At 38.1% G+C, this 25,434-nt stretch overlaps 1 protein-coding gene across 1 annotated transcript in view; it reads right to left on the minus strand.

Moving 5' to 3' along the window:
* The window catches only part of ADGRG2 (adhesion G protein-coupled receptor G2), a 106,582-nt gene that overhangs the window by 67,857 nt on the left and 13,291 nt on the right, over nt 1–25,434 (minus strand). Inside the window, 4 exon segments of the mRNA XM_036745032.1 lie at nt 5,152–5,181; nt 5,270–5,317; nt 9,988–10,048; nt 10,050–10,069. Coding sequence (XP_036600927.1) covers nt 5,152–5,181; nt 5,270–5,317; nt 9,988–10,048; nt 10,050–10,069 — 159 coding nt within the window.

Genomic DNA, 25,434 nt, shown 5'->3' on the forward strand with positions numbered 1-25,434 from the left:
AGCTTGAGGAACAAGCGACAGATGTATGGCTCTAACCCGAGGAGTGGAGTGGAGTGGAGTCTCAGTTCTAGCCTCCAGTCCAGTCTGAAGCCTTCAGTGGAATAATCAGGGCAGGATTCCCAGACCAAAGGGGAGAAGGCAACTCTATTACTCTGAACAAGCAGTTTTTCATTTGGTTGATAGTACCTGAGTCTATCATCAGTTTACCGAAGATCCAAAGAAAGTAAGCCTTTAGGTTTGCTGCTAAGACCCAAACCCAGGCCAGGAACTTGCAAAGCTCAGACTTGAAAGGCAGAAATCAGACTTTGTCCTGGATCAGTGCACCTTGGGAACCTTGAAAGCCTTCCGACCCCCAGCTGAACAGTCTTTGAGATTCTGGAATAATATAACAGTTAATACCACAAGAAAGCAACAGCAGCAGGAACAGCTCACACATTCTTTCCAGAAGTGTACAGAGTCTGGACCTAACAAAAAGTCCAAGACCAGATAATAATAGTCTGGAAGAATAAGCAAACAAAAACAAAAGAATTTCATTGTAAAAAAAATCTATTAGGGTGACAGGAAAAATCAAACCCCAAAACACAAACCCAGAAGAAAAAAATGACTCCAAAACATCTACATGCAAAGCCTCAAAACAAAACTCACAGAGTCAACTAGAATTCCTGGAAGAGATGAAATAGGAGTTTAAAATGTTCTTTTATGAATGAAATGAGAGCAATAGAAGAAAAAAATAAAAAAAAATAGAATCAGGGAAGAAAGACATAGAAAGAAAATTAACAGTTTGGCACAAATAGTACAAAATCTTACTCAAATAACAAACATTCTGAAAATTAGAATTGCCAAATAGAAGATAATTATTCTATGAGACAACAAGAAAATTTAAAACAAACCCAAAAAAACGGAAGAACAACTTGAAGAAAATGTAATGTGGCTCATTGCAAAAACAATAGACCTAGAAAACAGGTCTAGGAGAGACAATTTAAGAATCACCCAAAGGTATGAACAAACAACAACAACAACAAGAAAGAGCCTAGAAAGAAATCTTAGAAGAAAACTGCCTACATCTATTAGAACTAGAGGGCAAAGTAGAAATTGAAAGAATCTACTGGTCATCTATTAAAAGAAACCTTAAAATGGAAATAACCAGAAATGGTACAGCCACAGTCCAAGCTTCCAGGTTAATGAAAGAATGCTTCAAGTAGCCAGAAAGAATTCAGGTACTGAGGAGCCACAGTTAGGATCACACATAATTTAGCAATCACCACTATAAAGAGATGGAGATATGACACAAATATGGTACTAATACCTAAACCAGGAAGAGTCAAAACAGAGAAAGAAAATTATAGACCAATTTCCCTAATGAATATTGATGCAAAAATTTTAAATAAAATATTAGCAAAAAGAATGCAGCAGGTTATTAGGAGAATAATACACTATGACCGGGTAGTATTTATTCCAGGAATGTAAGGCTGGTTCAATATTAGGAACACTATCAGCATAATTGATCATATCAACAAAAAAACTAGCAGAAACCATATGATTATCTCAATAGATGCAGAAAAAGTTTTGACAAAATACAGCACCCATTCCTATTAAGAACACTAAAAAGCATAGGAATAAATGGAGTTTTCTTTAAAATTATAAATAGGATCTGCCTAAAACCATCAGCAGGCATTATATGTAACGGGTATAAGCTAGATACATTCCCAATAAGATCAGGGGTGAAACAAAGATGTCCATTATCATCCCAGTTAGCTTTAGCATTAAGAGAAGACAAAGAAATTGAGGAATCAGAATAGGCAAAGAAGAAACGAAATTATCACTTTTTGCAGATGATATGATGATTTACTTAGAGTATCCTAGAGATTCAAGTAAAAAACTACTTGAAATAAGAAACAACTTTAGCAGAGTTACCAGACACAAAATAAACCCACATAAATCCTCGGCATTCCTATATATTACCAATAAAGCCCAACAGCAAGAGAAAGAAAGAGAAATTCAATTTAAAGTTACTGTAGACACTATAAAATATTTGGGAGTCTACATGCCAAGACAAACTCAGGGCCTATATGAACACAATTACAAAACACTTCTCACACATATAAAGTCAGATCTAATTAAATGGAATAACATCAGCTGCTCATGGTTAGGCTGAGCTAATATAATAAAAATGACAATTTTACCTAAATTAATTTACTTATTCAGTGCCATACCAATAAAACTACCAAAAATTATTTTACAGAGCTGGATAAAATAATAACAAAATTCCTCTGGAAGAACAAAAAGTCCAGAATATCAAGGGAATGAATGAAAAGAAATGCTAGGGAAGGTGGCCTAGCCATATCAGATATTAAACTGTACTATAAAGCAGCAGTCATCAAAACTACCTGGTACTGGCTAAGAAACAGAGTGGTAGATCAGTGGAATAGGGTAGGTACACAAGATGCAGAAGTCAACGACTATAGCAATCTACTCTGATAAACCCAAAGAATCCAGCTTCTGGGCTACGAATTCACTATTCCACAAAAACTGCTGGGAAAATTGGAAAATGGTATGGCAGAAACTGGGCATAGACCAATATCATACACTGTATATGAAAATAAAGTCAAAATAGGTTCATGATTTAGGAATAAAGGCTGAGACTATAAGCAATTTGGGAGAGCATGAAATAGTTTACCTATCAGATCTATGGGAAAGGGAAGAATTCATAACCCAAGAAGAGATAGAAAGCATTACAAAATGCAAAATGGATGATTTTGATTATGTTAAATTGAATTAAATTTGTATAAACAAAGCCAATGCAACAAAGATTAGGAGGAAAGCAGAAAATTGGGAGAAAATCTTTACAACCAATGTCTCTGATAAAGGCCTCATCTCTAAAATATACAGGGAACTGAGCCAGAATTACAGGAATAAAAGCCATTTCACAGTTGAAAAATGGTCAAAGGATATGAACAGGCAGTTTTCAGAGGAAGAAATTAAAGATATCTACAGGCATATGAAAAAATGCTCTAAATCACTACTGATTAGAGAAATGCAAATCCAAACAACTCTTAGGTACTACATCTCTCCTGTCAGATTGGCTAACATGACAAAACAGGAAAATGATAAATGCTGGAGAGGTTGTGGGAAAATTGGAATGCTGTTACATTGCTGGTAGAGTTGTGAGATGATCCAGCCATTTTGGAGAGCAATTTGGAACTATGCCCAAAGGGCTATAAAAATGTGCATACCCTTTGACCCAGCAATACCACTCCTAGGTCTATATTCCAAATAGATCACACAAGTGGGAAAGGGACTTGTATGTACAAAAATATTTATAGAAGCTCTTTTTGTGGTAGCAAAGAATTGGAAATCAAGGGGATGCCCATCAATTGGGGAATGGCTGAACAAGTTGTGGTATATGAATGTAATGGAATACTATTATGCTATAAGAAATGGGGAAGACACAGACTTCATAATAACCTAGAAAGACCTACATGATATGATGCTTAGAGGAGCAGAACCAGGAGAACATTGTTCACAACCACAGACATATTGATTCTGTGATGACTAACTGATAGACTTGGCTCTCCTCAGCAATACAAGGCTCAAAGGCAGCTCCAAAGGACTCATGATGGGGAGAGTTGGCTACATCCAGAGAAAGAACTGTGAAGTCTGAATGCAGACTGAGGCAAACTATTTGCTCTCTCTCTTTTTTTCCTCTTTCTTTTTGGTTTTGTTTCTTCCTTCTCTTTACTCATTCCATTGGTCATAATTCTTCTTTGCAACTTGACTATTGTGTAAATAAATTTAATGCGAAGGTTTTTGTAGAATCTGTATTGGACTGCATGCTGTTTTGGGGGTGGGGGGAGGGGAGGGAAAGGAAGAAAATGTCAAACTCAACAACATGCATAACTAAGTGTTGTAAACTAAAAATAAAAAATCTAATTAAAAAAAGAGATGGACAACCTGGAATATTGTATGGCAGAAGGCAAAAATATAGCCTTATAACCAAAAATAACTTACCCAGCAAAACTGAATATAATCTTACAGGGGGAAAATGGACCTTTAATGAAACAGGATTTTAAAGCATTCCTGATGAAAAGACGAAAGTGATACACAAAGGTTAAGAGAAGCACAAGATAAGCATAAATAAACAATAAAAGGAACTAAACAGGGATAAAGTGTATATATTCTAAAATGGGGAAGTGATACATGTGTCTCTTCAGAACCCTATCCGGCATCGTGGAGGGAGTCTAACTAGACAGAGGGCCTGGAAATGGATCTGTTATGTTTTGATGATTTTAAAGGAAAAATGGAAAGGGAAGGGAAGAGGAATACCCTGAGGGCGGAGGAAAGGAAGGGATATGAAACATTATCTCTTATATTTGGAGTATGCAAGTCTATACAAACAGAGGAAGGGATGGAAGGAGCAAGTGATACATGAATAATTGTTCTAATCTGAAATGCTCAAATGAGGGAAAAATACACAGACTTTGGTACAGAAATACATTTGACTCAACAGGGAAAAAGGAAAAGGGAGAGGATGGAATAAGGGGAAGGGAAAGTTAAGGGAAAGATTGGTCCTCAGCAAACCAAACTTTAACTAAGGATGCACAGCAATATTTATGGGAAACTGAGGTTGTGTACATCAGTTAGAGAATGACCGAACAAATTATGGTATAGAAATGTAAAGGAAAGCTATTGTGCTACAAGAAACGATGAAGGGGATTGTTTCAGAAAAAAGCTGGGAATTCTTGTATATATTGATGCAAAGTGAAGTGACACAACCAGGAGAATGTTTTATACAATGACAACAATATTATAATGAGAAATAATTTAGAAAGACTTAGAAACTGTGATCAATGCAATGATTAACCATGATTTCAAAACACTCATGATGAAACATGCTACCTGCCTCCTAATAGAGAAGTAATAGATTCAGAGTATAGATTGAGAGATTTTTTTGGGACGTGTCCAATGCAGGAATTTGTTTAGCTTGATCATACCTGTTTGTAACAGGGGTTTCATCTTTCTTTCTAAACTGGGGTGAAGGGAATGAGAGGGAAAAATGGCGGATTGTTGTTGATTGGAAAACATTAATTGAAAAATAAATATTGATATTTTGGCTTGAGAACAAGAAATCTTAGTGATCAATAAGATTCTTACCAAGGCTTGTTGTTTCCACTTCTGCCACCTCTGCAAAAGAAAAGATATGTTATTACTTAACATGTAACACTTTAAAAGTAGAAAATGCAAATTTTAAGAAAATCAAACAAATTCATACCCGGAGTACCATTGGGGGATGTGATTAAGGTCACAATGGAGGCATCAGCTACAAGGTAAAAGAAAAAGAAGAGAAACCTAAGTAAGCCTTTAAATCATGAATTTAGCTTTGGGGAGTCTGGAATTTGGAGACAAACTTTAAAAAATTAAATTAATTTTTTTCTACAAGCCAGTCTTAATCACAGGAGATACCTCTAGGACATAGCTACAAGGCTTTTTATTCCCCCATTTGTTTATATTTTATGTGCCCCAGAAATATTTCTTTGGTTCCATTTATGTCAACTTCATTCATGGAGTCTTGCTTTCAAAAGCAAGTCTCAATAAAACAGTAAAACCTACAGTGAGTAGTCAGGTCCACTTCAAAGTGGGAGGGACAAGTCCACCCAACTGTATTGGAAGCTTTACTCACATTTTCTAATTTCATAAATAGAAAGGTGACATGAAAAATGAACAATGAGAATTTCAGAGAAAAATTTTTGAAGAGGAAATGAAATGTGATGCACAACTAAGACCAGTGAGGGATAAGAGATGCCATATCATATCAATCAGAATTGCCTAGGCAAAGACACCCAACTGTGTTTTGGGTTACAGAGCTTAGCACAGAGCCTGGCACACAGTAGGCAGGTAATAAATGTTTGTTGATTAATTGATATGAGAAACACATTGGTTCATGATAGTAGAGATGCAAAATTGGGAAAAGAAAAGAAAATGTAACTTTTCTTTTTTGAGGCAGCAAGGTGGGCCACTAGATATAAATGCCAGACCCGGAGTCAAGAAGAGTCAAATCTAGCCTCAGACACTTACTAGCTATGTGACCATGGGTAAGTCATTTTATCTCTGGATAATACTAACATACTTTCCAGGGTTGTTATGACGATAAAATGAGATCATATTTGTAAATCACTTTGTAAATCTTAAAGTGCTACATAAATAGTAGCTATTATTATTATGTTTTTAAATGTTTATAAAATAAACGTTTATCTAAGAATTTCCATTTTTTCCGAAATAATCCCTTCCATCATTTCTTGCAGCACAACAGTTTTCCATTACATTTATATACCATAACTTGTTCAGTTATTCCCTAATTGATGTACACAACATCAGTTTAATTTTCGTTTGTTTTTTGTTAGGTATTGATTCTCACACTACAATAACGAAAGAAGGTTGTCTTTAGAAAACTATTGGTGATAGTCTAACTTTCATGATGCTCATTCGTCAGTAAGTCAATAAGCATTTAGTAAGGGCCTACTATGTGTCAAGCACTGGACTAGCTGCCTGGCACAATTTCTTGGTAAGCTATTAACAAACGTGATCGCTATTAAAATTGTCAAAGCTATTTATGAATCTCTAATGAAACATTTCTGATTATGAGTTATTCTATTCAACATTTTTCAGGTTTAAATATTACAAAATAAAAAACACATAGCAGGGTACATGTCTGTCAGCCAACAAAGATGCATTCTGGGTGTGTCAAGGCACTTGGTCAGCTCTTTGAGAACGCCCACATGTCCGTGAGTTGGCTGATGCACACATGTACACACACACAAACACACTCACACACACACATCCTGTCTGTCATGCATTACTGTTTCCATATTTTCTCATCTTCATCTATAAAACAAAAATGACCAGAGTTGTTCTTGAAAAAATAAGACAGGACCCAATAAATAGCCTCAGTGGTAAGATTGAATGAATGGAGTCTCCTCTTCGAATAGACCCAGATATTATTCCAGGACACCAGTCAAGGAAAAGTCAACTTATGGCTGGTCTACTGTGACTGTAGCAAACCTTCCGCATGGCCCCATCGTCACTAACCTGCTAGGCCAGCATCTATCAATCCACATCTCTTTCAATGAATCTAATGAGTCTCAGTTACTACCATACGCAAAGATATTCTGAGTTATTTGATAGGAGGTCCTGTGCTATGATAGAAAGAAGGCTAGACTTGGAGCCAAGAGCTCCTCAATTTAATTGCTGATGCTTCCTAACGGCCTGACATAGTCATGTCACTTTTTCAGTCTCAATTTCCCCATCTGCAAAACGGGGAATCATAATAGTATCGCCCCCACAGGGTTATTGTGAGGATGACATGGAATAATAATGTAGGTTACCCTCAAATCCTTAAGTTACACATATGTGCATACATAATGCGACACATACACATTTGGACCTGCTAGAACATTGCCTGGAGAAATGAAAAGTGAAGTGACTTGTTCACAGATACACACCCAGAGAGATTTGAATCCAGGGCTTATATAGATAGGGTGTTCCAAAAGTCTTAGAGTAATTTTAAGCTTTAATAGTTTATATTAAAGCTTTAAACTGTCCTTAAACTTTTGCATATCAATGTAAATTATTGCTATTATTTGCCCTAAGAATGGATCACTGATAAAATAAAGAAATCGATGTGGGTTTTTTAAAAAGGTAATCCCTATAGAAATGCAGTCTATTTTTCTTCTTAACCTCTTCTAAGAGTTTGTTATCTTAAAATTCGAAAATTAGAAGTATGTGCCTCAATTTAAATATGTGTAATAAAAAGCAATAAGCTACACTACTATGGACTCTTATTGGAAGCCCAATATGTTACAGAGAAAAATACAGTTTAACACATTTAGGCTATAAGGTTCATGGTGGAGTATAAAGAATACTGGCCTAAGCAAACACTTTTGAAAAGGGACAGGGTCAAGGGAGAAAACTGAATAAAGAGGGACAAGATAGGAGCGAGGGAAATACAGTTAGTCTTTCACAACATGACTATTTATGGGAGTGTTTTGCATAATGATACATGTGTGGCCTGTGTTGAATTGCTTGCCTTCTTAGGGAGAGTGGGTGGGGAGGGAGGAGGGGAGAGAGTTTGGAACTCAAAGTTTTAAAAGCAGATGCTCAAAAAAAAAAAGAAAGATTGTTTTTGCACGCAACTAGGAAATAAAATAAACAGACAATGGGGCATAGAAATCTATCTTGTCCTGCAAGAAAGTAAGGGGAAAAGGGATGGGGGGGAGGGGAAGAGGGGGTAATAGAAGGGAGGGCTGATCGGGGAATGGGGCAATCAGAATATATGCCATCTTAGAGTGGAGGGGAGGGTAGAAATGGGGAGATAATTTGTAATTCAAAATCTTGGGGAAATCAATGCTGAAAACTAAAAAAAAATCAAATAAAAAAAATCTAAAAAAAAAAAAAAGAAAACTGGCTTAAAAGTTTTGAGAGCCAGGTTCTAATCACATATCTGCCACCAATTCACTGTGTGACCACGATTAAATCCCTTGGCCTCAGTTTATTTGCACTACATATCTCATAGGATTGCTCTGAGAAAAGGGTTTCTGATTTCTTTGGTACCTCTCAGTAAGGACACTCCCTCTGCCAATTTATGTCTGTACCTGATTTGCAATTTGTAGTCTTGGAGAGTTGTCTATGGAACTAAGAAGGTGCAGGACTTGCCCAGTCACAGTCAGTATGAGTGGGAGGCCTGACTTCAACTCAGGTCTTCCTAACTTCAAGGCCAGCTCTTTATCACCATGCCACCTGCCTCTCAAAAATATCAGTCATTATCCTCTGTCTTTCTGTCTTTCTGTCTGTCCTTGTCTCTGTCTATGTCTCTCTATTTCTCTCTGTCTCTCTTGGAGGCAATAGAGGTCTTGCCCAGGGTCACACAGCTAGTAAGTGTCTGAGGCTGGATTTGAACTCAGGTCCTCCTAACTCCAGGGCAGATGTGCTATCCACTATAACCCCTAGCTGCCCCTACACCCTCTCTTCTTAAAAGCCTTTCTAGTTCAAAGAGCCTCTGAATCGTGCCTTCTTCTTATTCCTTCCAACATCAGCATTTTAAATAGGTCCCAATAGATTTCTTGAGTAACTTTAACTTCTTGAAATTAGCTCCCGAATGCTCTCAAATCTTCTTGTTCACAGAGTACTTAGAAGTCTTTCTATTTTTTCCCTTGTGGGGTATTGAAAGAAGTCTCATTAAAAAGGGCTTTCAAGGCAACAAATTGTCTCTCTCATAAAGGATACTTCTGATATCTTGGTCCTGGCATTTGGCCCTGCCATTCTTTGGGAGAGTTTTGAACAAGAATACTGAGATTATGAAAAATTTAAGGTATTGTCATATTTGAAAACCATGAAATTATTTTGCAGGATTCTACATGTTGCTATCCCAAGCATGTCCATTTTTTGTGTGCTTGATTCTTCATGGTTGTGAGTTGTTTATTTTTTTAATAACAGGGTAGCTCAGTGAGTTTTTTGTTTTGCTTTTGAGACGAGATATCCATGTTTTGCCCAGGCTGGAAATGTAGAAGCCACTCATGGGCCTGACTCCACTAGTGACTAGGATGGAAATTTTGACCTGCTCTGGTTCTAACTTGGGTTGGTTTGCCCTTCCTTGGGCAGCCTGGTTGCCCTCCACTCCCTGGGGCTCACCATATTGGTGCTACATTTATTGTGATTACCCAGCTGGCCTTATTCTTAACCGCAGCACAGGACTCCTGAGCTCAAGCTATCCAAAAGCTTCAGCCTCCCCAGTTACCAAATATAACTGGCATGTGACACCATGCCTGGTAGGTAGTTTGACTAACTTTCACTAGAGTGTCAGTTCTGCTGGATTTGATCCTGGGCCTCTGAGAAATTTTCATTAGAGGATAAAAAGATAATCTTTTCCTCAAAATAATGATATGTGACATATCTGTCAGATAATATATATGTAAAAGTGCTGCACACCAGTCTTACCAGCCACAGTTGTTCCAGCTGATGGAGTGGAATTATCAGTACTTGCGGTAGGAGGGGGGGGGAAGTTTGAAATTTATTTGATCTATTAAAAAAAAGAAATATATAAATTAATGTTGTTAATAGCAATTGAAAGTAAAATGGTAGTTTCAAATAGCTACCAGCAGAGGGCAGTTATTCTCTGTTAAGTGACATTAATTTATTAATCATCTCCCTATCTTGGTCTCTGACTGACTCTTTAAACAGGAATATAATCAAAATCTTTTTTTTTGTTGTTATTGTTAGAGAAATCAAGCCCTTAAAAATCACCTATCTATTTAGATGAAATTCCAATTTTCTTGTGTTTAATATAAGTAGGACTTGATAAGTGTAAAAGACTTCTTGGTGATTTCTAAATGACGGAATTGAAGGGAGAGTTGTCAGACCTATTATAGTTCTCAAAAATAAATGCAGATGGTGTGTCATGTTAATTTCATTCTTAAATCACAAATTTTAGAACGATGGGAGACTCATTGTTTCTTTCTTCTCAAACAACCTGGGCCTGTCTTACTTCTGTTTCTGTCAAGTTCTATATTTTTAGCAGATGCACAAAATCATTTTAAATTGCTAAGTATTTTTATTATCATAATAACAAAGGCATAGTCATTTACACAGTGTTAACTAAGCCATGAGAGGCAGAGTAGTAGAATCAAACCAAGTCAGTAAGCATTTATTAAGCATCTACTATGTACTAAGCACTAGAAAAAGAGCCAGCCTGGGAATCAAAAACAGCAGAGTTTAAGTCCTTCTTTTAAAATTTATAAACTATATGCTCATGAGGAAGTCACTTAATGTCAGTGCCCAGGCCACTCTTTCAGCTCTAAGTTATGGATGAGTTGCCAGTCTACAAGAGTTGAGGTGGTTTCCATTCCAGGAATTCTCTTTAGTGATGAAATACCGGTCCAAAGGAAAGGAAGGAAGGAAGGAAGGAAGGAAGGAAGGAAGGAAGGAAGGAAAGAAGGAAGGAAGGAAGAAAGAAAGGAGGAAGGAAAAAAGGAAAGATAAAAGAAAGGAATGAAGGAAAAAAGGAAGGAAGGAGGAAATTGATTAAGCAATGAACTTCCAAAGGTGAATAAAAGCTTCTCAGGCTAAATTTACAAATGGAATGATATCAAACACTTAAACTCCACTTCAGGAAACTCTCATACCACCCACGTTCATGTCATACACAGATTCATCTCTGTTCCAGTGTTCACATTCTGGAAATGCCTCTTCCCTTATGGCCTCATCTTTTGATTGGTGAGTTCCTTCATGAACTTTCATTTGAGGAAGCTCTCAGGCCAGTCATATTCACTTTAAATCAGAACCAGCTCACGATTCTACCCTGTTATTTCTTCATCTTCTCACCTTCAGCTCCCTCCTAGGTGTTGCTTTTCCTCTCTGAGGTAGAGACTGTCTTTCTTTTAGCCTGTATTTGTATTACAGCCCTTAGCAGAGTACTTGGTACACAGTGGATGCTTAAGTGTTATCTATCTACCTATCTCTCTATGTTCTATCACTTTGGACTCAAATCTGATTTAAAAAATATTGAAAATGCGTTAGGGTAAAAATCAACCCAGCACTTAGACAGACCTTCATTTTCCATGTAGTAAGGGAACTTAGAAAAGATTTTTATTATTGGAACAAACCAGACTAAAAAAATTTAGAATTATAGCCAGTAGGGCCATTACAGTGTGCAATGGAGCTTTTAAAAAGGAGAAATTCTTTTAAATAAAAGTTTTTTTCCATTAATTTTCTTTTAGTTCCTAAGTTCTTTAAATTTTATTTGCATTTTTGCTCTCTCTTTGTCTCTGTCTCTCTATCTCTGTCAGTCTTTGTCTGTCTCTTTCTGTCTTTCTCTGTTTCTGTCTCTGTCTCCCATATGCAAGCCTATCTCAAAATTCTTACCTGTCTAAATGACTTTCCTATATGCTTTATAATTTCCCAGTCACCAGCCTGTTTCCCTTGGGTTGTCTCACTGAAATTCCCTTCCATTACTTCTAAAAAGCTGGTCGTAATTTCCAGTGAGTCATAAATTTGAGTTCCCTGCTCTCATTGGCTGGGTGAGGGTTGACAAATTTCCATTGTTTAAAAAAAAAGGACCATAATCAAAAGGGGATAAGCATTCTATGATTTCTTATTTTTCTTTGGAAATCAGGGCAGATCAGATTGCGAATTATTATTTCTTTTTTGAAACTTTAGATTAAGCTACAAATGTACAAATAAAGTTATAGTAACTTTTTTTCAGTTTCCTTCAGTTTTTGTACATGAATCTTCAACTTATTTTTTATAATAATGCTCCAAATAGGCTAGGTAGTAGGAAGAGTCAGGGAAGCAGGTTTGATTACATAGAATAGTTAGGGTCAGGGTGAGAGATAAAAGGCACTGAGATGAACCAGGGCATAGACATTCCTTCTTGCATAGAGGACCAGAGAATCCACTCCCCAGCTGCTGATCATAGATTTAGACTTAGAAAGGCCCTCGCAAACCCTCTAGTCCAACTCTTTCCCTTTACAGACAGGGAAACAGAGGGCCAGAGGGGTTAAGTGACTCCCTAGGATTACACAGCAAGTAAATTTCTAAGGCAGGATTTAAACTCAGGTCTTCTAGACTGCAAATACAGTGCTCTCTCCAACGAGTCACCTAGAGGTTTCTCCTTGATGAAGAGAATCCTCAGAAAATTCTGTCTGATTTTTGTCTGTCTGAGACCTTCCCAATTTCACAAATCACAAGATGACTGTGTTACAGCATATACCACATTTTCCTCCTATAGCTTCTGACTTCTGTCACCAAAAGGCAGGACCTATATTATTTGTAATGCAGGAAGCTAGGTGCTACAGTAGATAGAGTACAAGACTTGGAATCAGAAAGATCTGAGTTCAAATCCAGTCTTAGATATTTACTGAGTGAAATGAGTGAAGCTCATAGATTGGACCGCAATATATCCCTGCCCACTGCTCCGAGTGAATGTCAATGGTAACTGTTCCTCTTTTGATTTTTTGATTTTTAATTTTTGATTAAAGGGGAGATCCCTTGATTAACTTCTTAAAAAGGCCTATTCACGGAATGGGCGTTACCTCACTCACAGTGAGAACTTGAAAGGGCCAGGGCCTCCCATTGCATCCCAGGCCATCTCCAGCCTTCCTGAAGAACATTAGGCCACTGAATCCAGATGACTCTGGAGGAGACCTTGCACAGCCCTCCCTCACTCAAATCAAAGTCAACTGCAAGTCATGTCATCATTTTCCTGATGTCATGGCCCTCTTCGAAAACAAAAGACAAACACAACCTAGATGTTTACTAGTTGTGCAACCCTAGAAAAATCATTTAACCTTTCTGTGCCTCAGCTGTCTCATCTGTAAAACAGAAATAATAGTGTCTACCTCACGGAGTTGTGAGGATCAGATTAGTTAGCATACACAGGGAAAGCACTCTGCAAATCTTACAATGCTATGGAAATACCAGCTATTATTATCATTATTACCATCATAATGATCACTGAGAGTTCAGCTTCTTTTTAGAATTTTATTTACGTTATTGTATGATTATGATGAAAAAAAATTTCTGTCTCAGCTTTATTGACTCTAATTATTAAAGATGAGCATTTCCAGTTAGTTTGCAAATTCTAGAGAAATCCTTTAGCATTTGCTGGTCAGGTTATCATTTTACCTGATGTAGAGCTTCCCCTTTTTCTATTAGTTCTTTGGTGAGTAAATCTTTACCCTTACCTTTGACTTCTGTAAAAATACCAATCCTATCTATCCATGCTGCCTTGTCCTATATGAGATTACTGAAATGCTACTTGTGGCCCATTGGTTTTCTTTTTTACCATGAGACTATGCATTGAACACATAATAAACCAATTACTAAACTGTCTCTGCACATTGGTTAGTATGATCAGCGGCAGTACATATCTACGAATACCAGGGGATTTTTATGTCCTAGTTTGTCCTGGTTGTCCTGGTTATCCTGATGACTTTGCACACCTCTGCCTCATTTAAGTCTGATTTGCACATGAGTCATGGTGATGCCATTGGTCTTCAAAAAGCAAAGGATGAACAGCAGCAGCAGCAGCAACAACTTTAATATTCATAAGTTCACACAAGTCCTCCCATGTTTCTTTGAAGTCTTCATATTCATTGTTTCCAAAGGTACAATAATATTCTATTACCTTAGAGAGTCTTAACTTGGGCTCTGTGATCTTGCTTTTTAAAAATAATATTTTGGTAACCATTTCAATATAACTGGCTTCCTTGTAATACTATGCATTTTATACATTTAAAAATATTATTTTGAAGAGGCTTCCTCAGACTCTTAAAGGGGTCTAAGACACCATCTATCCATTGTGCCACCTGGCCACCCAACTGTTGTAGATAGCTTGGTTAATAACCTATATAGACTTGACCTATGTGCCCAGAGCAATAGGCGACTAGTCATTAGATGCAATTTTAATGGCAATTTTAATAGTAGTTTAAGGTTTGCAAAGAGCTACATAATGCACCTGTTATTATTTCATTTTGCCCGTGAGGAAGCTGAGGTTCTGACAAGTGGAATGACAAAGGCAAAATTCAAAGACAGGTCTCCTAAATCTGAATCCATTTCTCTCAATTTTTCATTTCAAAAAACTCCAGATGTTTTGAAACAGCTGAAAGTGTGAATGCTGAAATGAACAGCTTCCACCCTGATGTTTGGCATCATATAAACAAAGACATAAAATGTGGAGTGGCCTCAACACTATAAATTTTGGGATATACATGTGCTCCACTAAGTCACATCACTGAAGGTAGCAACTGTCTGGCACCAGAGCTATGCAAACAGGGGCCATGACTACTAAGCTTCTTGCCTGTTAATCTTATAGACTGTCAGCAAAAATAAAGCGATGAATTCTAAGGGCGAATTTGAAATATACTGCTGTTTCCCATGTGTAAATATTTTTGACCCAATTCAAAATTGTAATGTGGTGGTAGTGTTTTTCTGGATTTCATTATTTGTCCACAGAGAAGTGATTAAAAAACAAGCCACCACGCCTAAGTATTATGATAAGTACACCCCAAACAAAACAGGACTTTTTGTGTAAAAGTGATTGTATTGGCTATTCTGGAATGATGACAAAACAGAATAATATTTACAGAGAGTTTTGCTACATGACAAAGAAAGTAAATAAAAACAGTTCTAATTTGGCAAGGCCTTCTGGTGCTGGTTTCTGTTATGATCATCTCATATACTGCTGGTGCTCAATAAATATGATTACATAATAGCTTAGTATTTGTCGAACGATTAATAGTGATGCAATTGAAGAAAACTTCAGTTGTTAGCTTATTGAACTTGCAGCAAAACTCCCCAAAGTGTGTGTATAAGACAACAGCACAGGCAACAGGCATGATCCTGAGAGTTTTGGCCCCCAAAAGGATATGAAGTAGATATGAAATTAAACTTTAGCTCTCCCTGTCTTCCCACCTCTTTGTTAATTAATCTGTCTCCCTACAGCAGAAGCATCAAACACAGCCGTGTGTGGCCTACAACACTCCTGTGCTCACCCAAACCAGATTTAAATGTAATTGGGAGATATTTAACCATAAAAATATGATAAAATACAGATAATGTTACATTTTAAAGCTAAATCAAAGTGCGGCAAGCAGGGATCCTCATGTATGGATTAGTAGTCTCTGTTCTATTTGAGTGTGATACCCGGTATCCTAGAGGGAAATCCAGGAATCACATATTTCCCTCCCTCCCCCCAGGAGTCCCTGATCAAAACCAGCTTTCAGATTCTTATGAGATCGAAGTGATAATAATTAGGAGGGCTGCCTCTCTCCCAGGTAAAATGCTCATTTTAATAAGGACCAAAGTGGTTTTAGATAAATGCTTTAAAAAAATCAATTTAAGGGTAAATCCATTTGTACCAATATCTTCAAGTGTTTTTTGATAGAAATGAGTGCTGAATTTTATCAAAAGCTTTTTCTGCATCTATTGGTATAATAATTTTTTTATACTTTTATTATGTAACCAATTATCTTAATGGTTTTCCTTATACCCAAATTAACTATAAAGGACATATAAAGAAAGATACTATCTGCATCTAGAGTAAGAACTGATAAATAGAAGTTTGTCTAGAATAATTTTACACATATGTACCTATTTGTGTCCAATGGTAGCCATCTCTAAGGCAGGGGTGGGGGGATGGGGAAGGAAGAACAAAAATGAAATTTACATGATAATTTTGTTGTGTATTTGAAAGGAATAACAAGTTGTGCATAGTAGATTTGTAGTTTCATGAACAATCATCTTTTTATGGTACTATGTTATGGAAATGCTTGTTTTATTCCATAAATTAAAAACAAAGTAAAACAAAGAAAGCACAAGGATTGAAGTGTTCAGCCAAAGAGATGAAATTCTGATGGTGGAATTTCAGATGTTGGGCAGGGTGGTGGAGAAAGATTTGGTGCAGCATGTTGCTACTATTCCCCTAAAATAACATCACCTAAGGTAATACATTTCTGAGCCCACAGTTATGATAAAACAATTTAGCAGAACAGAAGCATGGTTCATACATCATCTCTTCAAAAGAATGTACCTCCTCAGGTAAAGGCAGTGCATGAGAAAACAAAAGCATCATTTTACCAATGCCCGGTACTAATATCAACATCTTTCACAGTGTTTTCTATTGTTTTTAAGAGTTTAAGAGTTTTTAAATTCCTTTTCTAATGGCTCCAGCATGGCTATTTTGTGTGTAAAGAAAATCCTTTAGTTGGCTGATGCTTTCCTTATAGTAAGGAATTCAGTGGAGACTTCCAATAGTTAACAAAAGAATTTAACTGGTTATAGTTAAAAGAACTCTGGCTCCCTTTTAAGATAATCACTTGTTAGACTAACTCCTGTATCAATTTATCAGATGTAATTTTTTTTCTCCTTCTGCCATCTTTGACATGTTATTTTTTGCCTGCTATAAATTTTACAAGCTTATTTTTGAAATGTAAATCCTGTTTCTTCTTCTTCTTCTTCCTCTCCTTCTCTTCCTTCTCCTCCTCCTCCTCCTCCTCCTCTTTCTCTTTCTTCTCACCCTCCTTCCTCTCCTCCTCCTCCTCCTTCTCCTGTAGCTGGAAACTATATAAACCTTAAGAGAACTTTGACTATCGGCCAGAGGTAATTTAGAACTCTAAGCCTGTCCTGAGCATACGGAATAAAAACCATTCTTTAAAATGTCTCTGTGTGTTGATAGGTATACCTGTCAATAAATCCTGGGCTATTTCCATATCACTATGCTCCACTCCTCGTTGACCTTCCTGGCTTTGGCCTATTGCCATGAGTCACTTTCATGTTTCTGATGGCATGGCAGTATTCCTCTACATTCATAAATCATAGTTTGTTTAGCCATTTCCCAGGTGATGAGCACCCTCTCTCATAACTCTTGTATGCTCTATTTCTCTACTGCCTGTGCCTTTAGGAAAGAGAGGATTTAAGGATTGTAGCACTTAGGGGATCTGATCACCCACTGAAAGATTAACTCCTTCTTGAAATCAAGGCAAGGGTTTTGGGGGACTCCTTGGATGTCAGCAGATGACTAGACCTTTCTCTTTCTCTTTCTCTTTCTCCTTTGCTATATTGTCCACCTGGGACAGCACTTTCCTATTAGTACCATTTACATAGCGCTTAAAGGTTGGCAAATAGCTTTCTGTGTATTAATCATCTCGTTTGACTTGCACAACCACCCTGAGGAATAGGTATTGTTATTGTCATTTTACAGGTGAGGAAATTGAGGCCAAGAGAAGTTAAATGACTTGATCAGGGTCACACAGCTTGTCTGAAGAGGGATTCAAACCCAGGTCTTCCTGTTTCCAGGTCCACTCCTCTGTTTCCTTTCCTGTGCTTAGAAGCAGTCTTCTCTAGGTTGTAGCAATGTTTGGAAGAAAGGAGAAGAGGGAGGAGCCACTATTCCTTCTAACCAGATGGTGACCTTCAAAATGGTGGTATGGTGTGGTATGCCCCTGAATTGAAATATACCATCCCGCTCACTGGGTGAGGACCTAGTATTTACATTGATATCAGTGGCTTCTGAAGCTGTACATGTATTGGGAACTCCAGACTGTGATGGCTTCTGCTGACCTCTCTGGTGGTTAGATCTTTCAGTCAGTCAATATACAGTTATTAAGTGCCTATTACGTGCAAGCAATGTGCTAAATGCTGGGGCAGCCCCTGCCCTCAAAGAGGTTACAATCCAGTAGGGGAAGACAACACATAAAAGAAAGCTGAACTGGCTTGGGGCATGGTAAAGTCCAGTCCATAGCATGCAGCTAGATCTAGGGAGGGAATTTCAATTGGGGAAATAAAAAGTGGAAGCTAAGCATGGTTTGAATTTGATCCAGCTCCTGTCAGCCTGCAGCCTGTATGTGGGACTAGAGGAGGGTCATATGGGAGAAGCTTGGCTCTTGTTCACTTGGCTCACTGTTCATGGAAACACTTCGAGTTTTTCCCTCCTGTTGATTGCTCACTTCTCCTAGATACTTTCTTCTCACTAGGTTTTTGTAACATTGCCCTCTTGGCCTTCTCCTCCTATCTGTCTGTCTGACCAGTCCTTCATCTCCTTTATCGGACACATCTCCCAAGGCTTTGTCCTGGGTCCTCTTCTCTTCTCCTTCTATTCAATAATTATCTCTATGTTGATTCAATGATTATTTCTATGCTGACAGAATCAGATCTACTTATCCAGTCCCAAGTTGTCTCCTGAGCTCCAGCCTTGCATTCCATCTACCTCTTGGGCATCTTACTCTGGATATCCCACAGACATTTTAAACTCACCATACTCAAAACTGAATTCATTATCTTTCTCCTTTTCCTAATTTCTTGATTATCGTCAATAACATCACCATTTTACCAGTCACCCAAGTTCATGACCTACGTGTTATCCTCAACTCCTCACTCTTTTTTCTTAAATTAAGATTTTTTAGTTTTAGTCTACAACACCCAGTTCCTCATGATTTTGAGTTGTAGATTTTCTTCCCCCCATTCCCTAAGATGGCATGGAATCCTATATATCTTCTACATATAACTTTGCATTGAAATAATTTACACAATAGTCAAGCTGTAAAGTAGAATTATGACCAATGGAATGAATCATGAGAAAGAAGAAACAAAACCCCCAAACCAAAAACAAAAGAGAAAAAAAAAAGGAATGCAAACAGTTTGCTTCAATCTGCATTCAGACTCCGTAGTTCTTTCTCTGGATGTAAATAGCTCTCTCCATCATGAGTCCTTTGGAGTTGTCTTTAAACCTTGTATTGCTGAGAAAAGCCAAGTCTATCAGGGTTAGTCATCACAGAATCAATATATCTGTGGTTGTGTATGATGTTCTCCTAGTTCTGTTCTGCTCACTCAGCATTATATCATGTAGGTTTTTCCAGGTTGTTATGAAGTCTGTATCTTCCCCATTTCTTATAGCACAATAGTATTCCATTACATTCATATACCACAACTTGTTTAGCCATTCCCCAATTGATGGGCATCCCCTTGATTTCCAATTCTTTGCTACTACAAAAAGAACCGCTATAAATATTTTTGTATATATAAGTCCCTTTCCCATTTGTGTGATCTCTTTGGGATACAACCCTAGAAGTGGAATTGCTGGGCCAAAGGGTATGCACATTTTTATAGCCCTTCGGGCATAGTTCCAAATTGCTCTCCAGAATGGCTGGATCAGTTCACAACTCCACCAGCAATGTAACAGTGTTCCAATTTTCCCACATCCTCTCCAGCATTTATCATTTTCCTGTTTTGTCATCTTAGCCAATCTGACAGGAGAGATGTGGTACCTAAGAGTTGCTTGGATTTGCATTTCTCTAATCAGTAGTGATTTTGAGCATTTTTTCATATGCCTATAGATATCTTTAATTTCTTGCTCTGAAAGCTGCCTGTTCATATCCTTTGACCATTTCTCAATTGGGGAATGGCTTTTATTCCTATAAATTTGGCTCAGTTCCCTGTATATTTTAGAGATGAGGCCTTTATCAGAGACACTAGTTGTAAAGATTTTCTCCCAATTTTCTGCTTCCCTCCTAATCTTTGTTGCATTGGCTTTTTTATACAAAACTTTTTAATTTAACATAATCAAAATTATCCATTTTGCATTTTGCTCTCTATCTCTTGTTGTGTCATGAATTCTTTGCTTTCCCATAAATCTGATAGGTAAACTATTCCTTGCTCTCCAAAATTGCTTATCGTATCAGCCTTTATTTGTAAATCATGAACCCATTTTGACTTTATTTTGGTATACGGTGTATGATATTGGTTTATGCCCAGTTTCTGCCCTGCCATTTTCCAATTTTCCCAGCAGTTTTTGTGAAATAGTGGATTCTTAGCCCAGAAGCTGGATTTTTTGGGTTTATCAAAGAGTAGATTGCTATAGTCGTTGACTTCTGTGTCTTGTGTACCTAACCTATTCCACTGATCCATGACTCTGTTTCTTAGCCAGTACCAAGTAGTTTTGATGACTGCTGCTTTATAGTACAGTTTATCTGGCAACTTATCATGAGAATAATACACTATGACCAGGTAGGAGTTTAATATTAGGAAAACTATCAGCATAATTGATCATATCGACAAAAAAACTAGCAGAAACCATATGATTATCTCAATAGACACAGAAAAAACCTTCAACAAAATATGACACCCATTCCTATTAAAAACACTAGAAAGCATAGGATTAAATGGAGTCTTTCTTAAAATTATAAATAGCATCTATCTAAAACCATCAACAAACATTATTTGTAATGGGGTTAAGCTAGATGCATTTCCGGTAAGATCAAGGGTGAAATAAGGATGTCCATTATCATCCCTATTATTCAATTTGGTACTAGAAATGTTAGCTGTAGCAATAAGAGAAGAAAAAGAATTTGAAGGAATTAGAACAGGCAAAGAAAAAACTAAATTATCACTTTTTGCAGATGATATGATGATTTACTTAGAGAATCCAAGAGAATCAAGTAAAAAACTACTTGTAATAATAAACACCTTTAGCAAAGTTGCAGGATATAAAATAAATCCACATCAATCCTTGCCATTCCTATACATTACTAACAAAGCCCAACAGCAAGAGATAGAAAGAGAAATTCCATTTAAAGTTACTGTAGACACTATAAAATATTTGGGAATCTATCTGCCAAGACAAACCCTGGGCCTATGTGAACATAATTATGAAACACTTTTCACACAAATAAAGTCAGATCTGAATAAATGGAAAAATATCAGTTGCTCATGGTTGGGTGTTTCAACAATTTGGCTAGCAGCTGCTGTGGGGGGAGGGAGTGTAAAACCAACAACAATGCTGAAAGCCCAGGTTCTTTTGATCTGCTTTACTAAGGAAAGCAACGTTAAGGGGTTGGCAATCTCAATTTAATCCAGCATACAAGTATCATTCACTTAGTTTGGGGGAAAAAGCCAGCAAAATGAACTTCAGAACAAATACAAACAAATTACAAACATACTTTTATAAACAAACCAAATACAATTCATAGTTACCAACATCTGAGTTCAGCCGGGAGCTCTACTACGGCTGGCTCAGAGTCACATATCACTACTGTTGCAGCTCAGAGCCCTGAAAAAAGGAAGCCAACCTCTGGTTTTATATATCTTGTTCAGGGTCAAACGTGAGTCACACATACGACTCACCCACGTGACCTAAAATCGTCACAAAAATGTGACTTAAACCCATGTGTTCTAAAAACCTCTGATGTCACAAACATGTCACTCAAACCCATGTAAACTAGGCTTTCCCCTTGAAGCAAGGAGGTCATCGAAGACTCCTAATTTAATCAAGGAAACAAAGGCCAAACTCTTCAAGGGAACTTGGTTGAATAAGTTCTAAGAGCCCACCTTGATTCCCAATACATTAGGCTGAGCTAATATAATAAAAATGACAATTTTACCTAAATTAATTTATTTATTCAGTGCCATACCAATGGAACTACCAAAAAATTATTTTACAGAGCTGGATAAAATAATAACAAAATTCATCCGGAAGAACAAGAGGTCTAGAATATCTAGGGAACTAATGAAAGAAATGCTAGGGAAGGTGGCCTAACTCCTCACTCTTTATCACTCCCTCTCACCTAATCTGTTGCTGTTGTTGCTTTTCAGTTGTTTCTAACTCTTCCTGGCCCCACGGACCATAGCATGCCAATACTGCCCATGGCGTTTTCTTGGCAAAGATACTGGAATGGTTTGCCATTTCCTTTTCCAGTTGATTAAAGCAAATAGAAGTTAAACGACTTGACCAGGATCACCCAACTAGTTGTCTTAGGCAGGATTTGACCTTGAATTCTGACTCCAGGCCCAGCACTCTAGCAACTGAACCAACTAGTTACCTCCTAGACAAACAGAGGTTAAGTAACTGGCCCAGCTAGTAAATGCCTGAAGTCAGATTTGAACTCAAGTCTTCCTGACTCCAGGTCCAGGGCTGTATCCACAGAACCACCTAGCTCTGTCTCTCAGTCCTGTCAATGCCTAGACTATTCAGTATCCTCCTGATTGGTCTCCTTGCCTCAAGTTTCTCCCCACACGTCCATCTTCTATTGAAACATCGAAGTGATCTTCCTAAAGCACAAAAATGACTATGTTACTCTTTTATTCAATGAAAGCTAGTGTCTCACTCTTACCTCCATAACCAAAGAGAAAATCCTCTTTTTTGACTTTTAAAGCCCTTTAAAACCTGGTCCCTTCCTTCCTTTTCAGTGGATCCAGTAACATTGGCCTCCTTTCCGTTTCTTGAGCAGGACTCTTCATTCTGTACTTTTTTACTGGCTGTCTCCCATGGCTGAACATTTTCTTCCTTGTCTCTTATCTCCTGACTTCCCCGGTTTCCTTCAAACGTTACCTAAAATTCCACCTTCCGCAGGTGGCCCTTCCTGGTCCCCTGTGCCTTCCCTTTGAAATTATTTCCAATTTATCCTGTATGTATCTTGTTTGTTCATGGTTGTTTTCATGTTGTCTCCCCTATGAAAATGTGAGTGTAGTGGATAGAGTACTGGGTCTGGAGTCGGGAAGAAGAGTTCAAATCTAGCCACAGGAATTTATTAGCTGCATGACCCTGGGCTCACTTAACCCTGTTTGCCTCAGGTTCCTCATCTGTGAAATGAGCCAGAGAAGGAAATGGCAAACCACATTATCTTTGCCAAGAAAACCCCAAATGGGATCATGAAAAGTCAGACACAACTGAAAAACGACGGAACGATTACCGTATCTCCAATGATTAGCGCAGGGCTTGGCACATAGAAAATACTTAATAAATGATTATTGATTGACTAGAGTGTTCCAAGCTAAAGTGCCTTCTTCTCTGGCCATGATTTGGACCATAAAACACAGGTCAGAGATGTCCCCTGCAGTAGGCAAGGGACCTATGGGCCAATGGTCTACCTGCAAAGGGCCTTGGGGGTCTAATTTGGGAGCGATATCTGTTAGCCAAAGCTTCCTTAAAGCTATTCTGAGTAATTTCCTCAATTTTCTGGACTGGAGGTGGGTAGGAGAGTAATGGAGTAGGTGGGGTGAAGGACTGGGTAGAAGGATATATCTAGATTTTGGGAACTTTTACTTCAGAAAGGAATGTTTCTCCTCCCCATTATTCTCTCCCCTCTCCTCCTTCCTCCCCTGCCCAAATAAAGGCAGAGGAGAGAAGACGCAGAAATATTCCTGGCCTTAACCTGGCTAGGGGCGTTGTACTGGCAATTCTGCCTAGGGGAAACCTATTGAACAGGGAGTTCTTGCCAGCATTCTCAAAGGGAAGTTACCCATAAATGTAAATTAAGTGTTTTCAGACTGATGTAAAAGACTTGCCCCTCGAAAAGCTGTTGGGAAAGAATTGGGAGTGCTGGCTCACCTTGTTGAAATGTGCTGTTAAGGGAGAGCTGTCTGGTCTGAGAAATATTTGTAAAGAGCTTCGTAAGTCAGTAATAATGAATCACTGCTGTATCACCGTTGGAGGATTATGTGCTCCTGACAAAGACCCCAGAGTCCACCTGGGCCACTCCCCTCATTTTTCAGATAGCCTTCTAATTGGTCTCTCCGACTCTTCTCTCTCCATACTTCAATCTGTCTCCTGTACAGTTGCCAAAGTGATTCTCCCGAAGTACAGGTATAGCCAGGGCTGTGTTGGAGCCAGCTTGAATAGGCTCTCAAGAGCAAATTGCTAAATTTTTGGTGTGAGTATCTACACCTCGGAAATCACTACAGATCAGGCTTTGATTTATTGTTTATTGCCTTCAACTAAAGAAAGCCTTATGAAAAGAGTCAGGAAGACCTGAATTCAAACGTGGGCATCATCATTTCCCCAGGTGCCCAAGTTCATGACCTAGGTCATGACCCTCAACTCCTCACTCTTTATCATTCCCTCACACCCAATCTGTTGTTGTTCAGTTGTTTCTAACTCTTCCTGGCCCCATGGACCATAGCATGCCAATGCTGCCCATAGGGTTTTCTTGGCAAAGATACTGGAATGATTTGCCATTTCCTTCTCCAGTGGATTAAAGCAAACAGAAATTAAACGACTTGACCAGGGTCACCCAACTAGTAAGACATTTACTAGCCGTATGAGCCTGAGCAAGTCATTTAACCCTTTTCGCCTTGGTTTTCTCATTTGTAAAATGAGCTGGAGAAGCAAATGGCAAATCACTCCAGTATCTTTGCCAAGAAAACCCAAATGGGGCCACGAAGAGTCTGAAACAAGTCAACAGCAATGTCTTTGAATGAATTATTCTACTGCTCTGGGTTTCAATTTTCCCATCTATACATCAGGGCAAGGAGAGATATGACTAGATGTCTCAAGTCTGCTTCAGCTGTCAATCCATGCTTCCCATGATCTTAGGTTCCCTCCATGCTTTAGAAGATAGTCTTCAAGAATTGTGAGGAAAAAAAGTCGTTACTGGGTGTCTGATGATGAGTGGTGCTTGGAAAAGACGTGCCATCTCTCCCTGGAATCATATTATAGTGCAGGAGGACTTGCTGGACCTTTTTATTCTATGCATTTAGTCTCTGAGACCCATCAGGGAAAAGACCACTAATTTAGGATTGGAGATACGGGAGGTTCAAATTTCAATATTGCTGCTATCTATCTTAGGCAAATCACTTAACCTCTCTGGTCTCAGTTTCTTCTTTTGTAAAATGAGAGCTTGTCTGCTTTAATTCTATGAGCCTACATCCTATAATTTTATATCATGCTATCACATTACATCACAATTTAATTTCTTTGGCATATAAGGAGACTGACCAGTGATATGTTCTCCCCTAAGTATGTCTGGAGCAGCTAGATGGCACAGTGGATAGAGTGCCAGGCCTGGAGTCTGGAGGACCTGAATTCAAGTCCGGCCTTGGACATTTACTCTCTGTGTGACCCCGGGCAAGTCACTTGACTCTGTTTGTCTCAGTTCCTCATTTGTATCTTTGACAAGA

This window comes from Trichosurus vulpecula, chromosome 2, assembly GCF_011100635.1.
Source record: "Trichosurus vulpecula isolate mTriVul1 chromosome 2, mTriVul1.pri, whole genome shotgun sequence".
NCBI lineage: Eukaryota > Metazoa > Chordata > Mammalia > Diprotodontia > Phalangeridae > Trichosurus > Trichosurus vulpecula.